Source organism: Saimiri boliviensis, chromosome 1, assembly GCF_048565385.1.
Source record: "Saimiri boliviensis isolate mSaiBol1 chromosome 1, mSaiBol1.pri, whole genome shotgun sequence".
NCBI classification, from domain to species: Eukaryota; Metazoa; Chordata; class Mammalia; order Primates; family Cebidae; genus Saimiri; species Saimiri boliviensis.
This window is the reverse complement of record NC_133449.1, coordinates 214729170-214737208: the sequence shown is the minus strand read 5'-3', so window position 1 is coordinate 214737208 and position 8039 is coordinate 214729170. Positions and strand designations below refer to the sequence as shown.

The 8039-nt window shown below is 33.1% G+C and overlaps 1 protein-coding gene across 9 annotated transcripts in view; it reads left to right on the top strand.

The window, feature by feature from the left end:
• SLF1 (SMC5-SMC6 complex localization factor 1) overlaps window positions 1-8039 on the top strand; it is a 114301-nt gene that overhangs the window by 70994 nt on the left and 35268 nt on the right. For all 9 annotated transcript variants that reach the window (XR_012513103.1, XR_012513102.1, XR_012513101.1 and 6 more), the window contains one exon: window positions 5465-5612. Coding sequence is in view for 4 of the 9 variants with exons in the window: in XM_074383484.1 (XP_074239585.1) it covers window positions 5465-5612 (148 nt within the window). In the remaining 5 variants the exon portion in view is untranslated. The remainder of the gene's footprint in view (window positions 1-5464; window positions 5613-8039) is intronic.

Below are 8039 nucleotides of genomic sequence, written 5' to 3'. Positions count from 1 at the left end.
TTTGTGATCAAGTAATTCTATTATTTAACACCAGGTGAGTAGGCACTTTCTCATGCATGTATCTGATTTAAAAACCAGCCTTTCTAAAAAAATTATCAAAAAGAGCATCAATATAATGAAGAATTTACATCAACTAATGGACAAAATAGCCAGCTAATATTAAATGGCAGTATTAAACTCACATATATTATTATTAATTCTAAATTTAAATTGACTAAATCCCCCAATCCAAAGACAGGCAATTTGAATAAAAAACTAAAACCCATCAGTATGCTGCATCCAGACCCATCTCACATTCAAGGATACACAAGGACTCCAAACAAGGGATGGAGAAAGATTTACCAACCAAACAGAGAGCTAAAATAAATAAATAAAAAGCAGAAGTTACAATTAAGCAACAAAGATCAAAAGAAGCAAAGAAGGACATTATATAATGATAAAAGGATCAATGCAACAACAAGAAGAGCTAAAGATCCTAAATATATACGCACCCAATACAGGAATACGTAGACATACAAGACTTATAAAGAGACTTAGACTCCCACATAATAATAGTGGGAGACTTCAACATTAATATTAGACAGATCAATGAGACAGAAAATTAACAACGATATTCAGGACTTGAACTCAGATCTGGAACAAGTAAATGTAATTAACATTTATAGAACTCTCCACTTTAAATATACAAAATATACACTCTTATCAGTACCACATCATATCAACTTAGAAGTTTAAAAGAAATCTTGGTTGACTCCTTGTTTGTTATTCTCTTCCCTCATTTTCTTTTATATCTCCATTATTAAGGACAATTATAGGCATACCCATATTTAGATTGCATTCTAGCCCGGGCAATAAAGCAATACCCCCATCCTCTCTCCCTCTTCCTCTTTCTCTTTCTTCCTCTTCTTTAAAAAATAAATAAATAAATAAATAAATAAATAAAAATAAAAACCAGTATGACTTTGCAAATTACAGAAATAGAAAATACTCAACTGAAATAGGACTACTATTTACACCTCAATGCCAATCGAGTATAGTACTTCTAAGCTAAAGCTGATAGCCTCTTTATAAATTACCATCTGTCTTTTTATTTACTTTTTATACAATGCAGTCATTAAGGATAGAAAATATTTCTTTATTATAGAACATTTCTTGTTTTCATTTATTTGATTACAAAAATGAAATTGCTCATTTATAACTGAAAACAATAATAAAACTGATGTTTTCACAATTTTGCTAAGTCTTCAAAGGACTATTACAGATAAGAAATTACTTAAGAAACGCTCATGTAAACAGTAACAGATTTATACATATTTAACTTGAAGATTTTTTTTAAAACTTTTAAATAAAAGCAACATATTTGTGAAGCAGTCTGTATTAAATTGTAGCATTGGTTATAATATGAGAACTGGTTTCAAATTTGGCAAATTATTATTTTATTTAACATTTGTATTGCTTAAATTGATCTAAAACTGCTTTTTAAAAATTGTATTACCTTTCTGCTAGAATTTATTCTTGTACTTAATTAAATCTTTTTGGCAGTTTCCAGTTTCAAGAATTCCATGCATGTTCACAGACATCATTTTCAGTACTGTAAAGCATTTGTTTCTTGATTTGCTGAGTTGAAGTATTCAATTTAAGTCATTAGCTAAACAGAAGTCCTCAGTTTATGCTAATATTGTTTTGTCATAATGTCAATCAGCAAGTATTGCAGAGTGGCACAATGGCAGTGAATTTCATTGTCATTAATCTGAGAAAGCTTTGGGCTTTCCTTGGCAAAGAGCAGAGGTGGGCTGTGTCAAGGTTATGGAGGAGGTACAAATTTTATTAGTCCCACTTTTCCTTGAGATGTTATTAAGTGCTATTGATAATTCTACAATATAGGTAGAAATGTAAGCTAGTGTATATTTATAGATAAGAAAGTTGATAAAGAGTTAAATAACTTATTCAAGGTGTCACAGCTTGTTAGGGCAAAGCCTTGACTAGAGGCCAAGTCTCCACTGCAACGCACTTTCTTATGTTTCAAATGCCAGTGTTTAAAACAGGAAGAGGCACTGTGTGTGCATTATGTCTGCATCTTTCCAACAGAGTAGTTTATCATGTATTACACTGGGATATTGTGGAAATCCCTAACCTGGGAGTCAGAAGGCCAAGATGCTAGTTTGTTCTACATTACAGATTAGTCGATTTTTGGAAGATTGCCAATTTTATAAACTAGAAATTACTTCTACTGGCAGATGATAGAGAACTGTATTGACAGAATGTCTGGTAATAGAGTTCAACATATTAGAAAGGAATTCTAAGGTAAATATATGTCATGTGCAAATCTTGTCTACCTTTTATTTCTTTGCTAATTCTTAGAGTATTCATATTCTCTTCTTTCAACTTTAACAAATATTTCAGTATTCCAAGAAAGCTGCTTTCCTTTGATGATTTATTTACTATTTTCTTCCTAATCTATTTCTAAAGCTTATATATCCACTATACTGGAAGGAATCGTATTGTTTATATATTGTTAAAGTGGCAGTGAGTATAATCCACAGCACAGTGTCTTGGCCCTGTTATTGTTAATGAGTGTGATAATTAAGATTATGGTGTAAAAGGATCTATGAACCTGACTTGAAAGTGTTTTTTCATATAAAAACTTCCTGTTATGACTATGTAGTAGTGTGCATGTTTAGCTAATGACATAAAAACAGGAATCACTTTGGCAGATCTTTATCATAGTAAAAAATCTGTAGTTACTCTGCAAAATCTCTTATCTCTCTCTGTTTAAAAACATTAGTAATCAAGGTAAATTTAATATTAAAATATATATTAATATTCTATTGTGATTTCAATTGTATGTACCACATATTTATATAAGGAAAGAGGGAAAGTCCCAACTGTTTGATATTTTTTTTTATGTTGTTTCGATTGATGGAAAGCTAGATTGTGTTTTTATATAACGCTTCATTCTGTGGGCTAACATCCTTCTTTCCTGCCCAGAGTTCTAGAGCCTGGGTGGTCTAAAGTGATGTTGATTTACTGTACTCTTGAGATGGAGAATACTTTCAGAAATCAACATTTACCAACCTCTTGCTTCTTTCCTGAGCACTGTCTTTGCTGTTACTCAGGTATATGTTACGTTGGAAGGAACATTTTGTGGATGCCTATGTGCGTATGGACATAATCAGTTTACTAGTTTATATACTTTCACTGTTCTGTTTTATATTCTCTTGGTAACAAGAGAAGTAAGGATTAACTAACTTAGCATGATCAAGCAAGATACTGGCTCTACAAAGAATGGAGTTGATTTCCTGCAGTGTTTCCTGGAGACTAGCATTAGACCTTAATCCTGCCAGTCATACCAGGGGAGATGTGGGTTCTGTTGATGTGACCAGACCTGCTGCTAGTTTCCCATGCCATTTAGCTGCAACTGCAAGGCTTAAACTCAGCTCTCCTATCAAGGCAGGAGAGCCAGTGGGATTGACAACCACCTGTGAAGCCTCACCTGCCAGGATCTGGCTGGCTGGCTTGGCCTCCGATCATATCAGAAGAAGGGCACTACTTTCTTAATCATGCAGCTTTTAAAACTCTCCTCAGCCCCGCACTTGAGGGTCTCTCTCCTATATTCTAACGTCTAGCCCTGCAAGAATGCAGTATGCTGTCCCTGATATGGTAGGACAGCAGAAGACCTAAACACATGCTACTGATCCTGACCGTGGGTTTTCCTTCCATAAACACTGTTCTGGCAAGCTTTGTGTGTGCTGCTCGACCGTTTGCTTATGTTTGCACAACAAACCAGAAATAGAACTTTGATTTTGAAATCATTTCTCTGCTAACTAAAGCTATTAGATATGCAATGATATCCGAGTGAAATTTCGAATATACGTATAAGAAATTTGTTTGCTGAGGGCAAGAGACACAAATCCAGTAGTCACTGAGGATTCAAAGTACTAGGGATTTTTTTCTCACTAATCCCATATTAGGCATAATATATGCTAGTTTATTGTGTAATATATAACTCTGTAATACACTGAAATATACGTAATTTACTGTGTATATAATATAGTATACCATTTATGAGTGTGATAGTTTATAGTATCAAATGACCTAAGAACCTAATTTGAAGTGCCTTTTTATATAAAAACCTAATATTCTAATCCCTAAAATTCCATTTAAACTATGCAGACAATGTGTGAAAATATTTTAAAAACACCTTTGATTTAAATATAAACAGATTTTCAATTAAAACCAGCTGAAATTCTTATTATTTGTCATCTAGACTTGTTGTGTATGTGAAAAAAAATCACTAACAGTTGGGTAAAAAGCATGAGAAATATTTTAATAAATGTGGTAATAGATTAGGTTATGAGTCATATTAGATCTATTAGTAATAGGTCAGATTTCTTGGATTCTTTTATACTATAATCTTAACTATTACACAAGAGCAGTATGTTACGTCATATATTATGTTATACTTATGTTATTTAAGCATAACATATACCTAATATGGATTAATGAGAAAGAATTAGCTGGCAGAACATAGTTATATTACTCTAGCATTTATTAAAACCTTTTTATATGCCTTTTACCCAACTATTAATTTAGTAATTTTTTTTCCCCTATATATTCAGCATGCTAGACAACAAATAATTAGAACATAAGAATTTCAGCTGGTTTTAATGCTTTGGAAAAAGTGTTCATATTTAAATCAAAAATGTTTTTAAAATTTTATTTTCATACTTCTTCATCTTCATAGTTTATACTGAATTTTAGAGATTAGAAAAGTACTTTCAAACACTGGGGTAAAGCACATTTACAAGGTTTGTATACCTTGTTCCGTTTCTTACAATAATTTAATGATATTTATTATAAGATTAATCATATAAAATGATGTCCATACTCTTAGAACTGATCTCTACGTCTCTAAGTTGGGTAATTGGTATTTGATATATATTAAATAATGAAAATTTGAATCAGTATATTATAGCAAATGAATAATTTGTTTGCTGGAGCTTTTATTCATCAAGTTTCTCATGTCTTTTTCTGGATAATGTCATATAGAGAAATGTAAAAGATAATTCTGAATATAAATAGTGGGGGTAGATAAATCTATCTTTTATAGTTATATCTTTCTATTTATAAAAATCTATACAAACCAGGTATTTCCTCATTTTAATGGAATTATTGCCTAACAAACTTGATAGCGTTGGATAAAGTTAAGTTTATTCTAAACTGTTAACTTGTAGGTCCTTGGGAAATTTGCTTTATTAACTCTTTCGTAGTGTGGAGAGAGAGAGAAAGAGAGATGGAAGTGGGAGAATTAGTTAGCTAGATTTCTTAAGAATATCTTTTATTATTACATAACCTGTATTTCTAAATAGCTATGTTTTACCCCTCAAAAAGTCTTTAAAATAAGTACTAACAGATATTCAATATTTTAATATATTTCAGTAACTTTTTTGTATCTTAATGTCAGGTCTTCAAACATGAACTAGCTTACTTATTGGCTGGAATTCTTGGAGCAGCAATAGATTATTGGATCTTCCTTGGTCTTAGGATGGGTAGAAATGTGATGCGACACATGTCTGATGACTTCGGAAATTATATTTCTCTTTCATGTGATGGTAAGTTTGTCTATGTTCTGTTTTTTTTCAGACCTATTCTGGAAATTAGTTTTGAATTTCTTTTTAAGCAGTCTGTTAGCTTTAACATATGTTCATTTGAAGCTTTCCTTAAAATACTTATGGATACATGCACACATAGATACACACACAGAAACAATATAAAGAGGAAGATTAAAAGTACCTATAATGCTCCTACACAGATACCCACTGTTAACTTTTTAATGTCTTTCTGGTATTTCTAAGCATAGAAATAGAGTTCATACTATATATATAATTTCGTATCTTATTTTCCTCTAACATTAAAGGAGACTTGCCCTCACATACATTTATTATTCAAATATAATTATTTGCCAGGTGCAGTGGCTCACACCTGTAATCCCAACCTGCTTTGAGAGGCTGAGGTGGGAGGATCTCTTGAGACCATCCTATACAACATAGCAAGACTCTGTTTTTTAAAAAAAAATTTTTTTTAAATTAACTAGGCATGGTGGTGCATACCGGCCGGTAGTCCCAGCTACTGGGGAGGCTGAGGTGGGAGGATCCCTTGAGCCCAGCCTAGGCTGCGAGGAGCCCTGATTGTACCACTGCACTATAACCTGGGTGACACAGTGAGACCCTGTCTCTTTAAAGAAACAAACAAGAAAAACTTGCTACTGTTTTTTCCCCGTTAAGTATGGTGGTCTAACAAGAAGTGAACATGGATAAAGCAAACAGAGGTAATTTATATGGATATTTTTTTTCACTCTTCCTTTTCTCCCTCCCCATTACCTACTTTAAAGTCTCCCTGCCAAAAATGGGGAAGGATTGTTATTTAAGCAACATGATGGCAGAACTCACTTCACAAGTGAAAAATCCTAGCCAATGCTTTGGGTCTCTAGACTGAAGGAGGCTTCCATAAAGACCTTATGTAGATTCCCAAACTTTCATAGCCAGTTTAGGATGAGTCTTTATGTATCCTTTCCTTTTTTCTTTATTTCTTAATTTCTGTAATCCTTAATTCCTAAAATGAATACATTTTAAACCAGGTGAGTTTTTTGTGATTCTTAGCTACAAAAGATGATTTTTATATACTTGTTATTTTAAACTGCCAAATAAGTACTCTGCTACACATGTGTTTCAATGTATTTTGATTTTATATAAAGGAAAAAGTCTTCAGTATGTTGTCAATCACTTTAACTTTGAAGAGAGACTTCAGAATAGGAATCCAGGTTATAACTGGGTTCAGGATTTATTCAGTGATGCCCTCTGCAGAGAGAGTTCTCTTTTTATACTACCAAAGTTAGAAGATTTTTATCTGAAGCATTTTATCTCTTTTCTTTTTTTCTTTTTCATTGAGCTGAGGGGCTGATTACAGTTCCTTTTGTGGACTAGCTGTTCTTTGTTGCATGACTTCAACATTTCTTAGCTAACATTCAGTCTTCCTGCAGAACCCTTTCTTATTTCTTTCCTACCATTCCTACTAGGTAGTTTAGTGGTTTTTATCCTTTTCATAAACAGCAGAATTCTGGCATTAGTTGCTATCATAGAATTTTCTGTTTTCCTTCCTTAATGAAATTTGAATTTTGAGACCCGGTAGAGGATTAGCAATGGCTTTAGAGATTATCAATATAGTTACATGTCTTGTTTCCAATACACAGTAATTGCCCTTAAGGAATTATAATTTATCTTATAGTTTAGCCAAATGCATGAAATAATGAGCCGTATATTAATGGAATTCTATCATATGTTATACATTTGCTTCAATGCTTTCTTCACTAATATTCTGTATTTCCCTTCGCTTTAAAGCAGGACATTGTTATCCAATTTTATTTTCAGTTTTTACATGATAAGTTGAAACCCCAGAACTTTGATTCTGTGACTAACATGAGCTTAAACTCAACCTTAGTGTTACTGTTAGGATCCTGTCAACAGCTTGATTATTTTGCTCACAAAGATCTGTTAATATATTTGATCACTAACATTCAGAACTTTAGATGAGATTTAAATTGTCATTATTGAAAGGTGTTTTTAAGCCTTTTTCTTTAACTTTATCAAAACGTGTGTGCGTGTGTGTGTGTGTGCGCACACACACACACACGCAGTTGGTTACTTAGGCTTCAGATTAAGGTATAGCTAGGCAATTGAAAAGTTTTTGTTGTTGTTGAGACAATTTCACTCTTGTTGCCCAGGCTGGAGTATAATGGCACGATTTCAGCTCACCAAAACCTCCTCCTTCCAGGTTCAAGCGATTCTTTTACCTCAGCCTCCTGGGTAGCTGGGATTACAGGCATGCATCACCATGCTCAGCTAATTTTTGTATTTTTAGTAGAGATGGGGTTTCTCCATGTTGGTCAATTTTATCTCAAACTCTTGACCTCAGGTGATCCACCTGCCTCAGCCTCCCAAAGTGCTGGGGTTACAGGCATGAGCCACTGCACCCAGCCAATT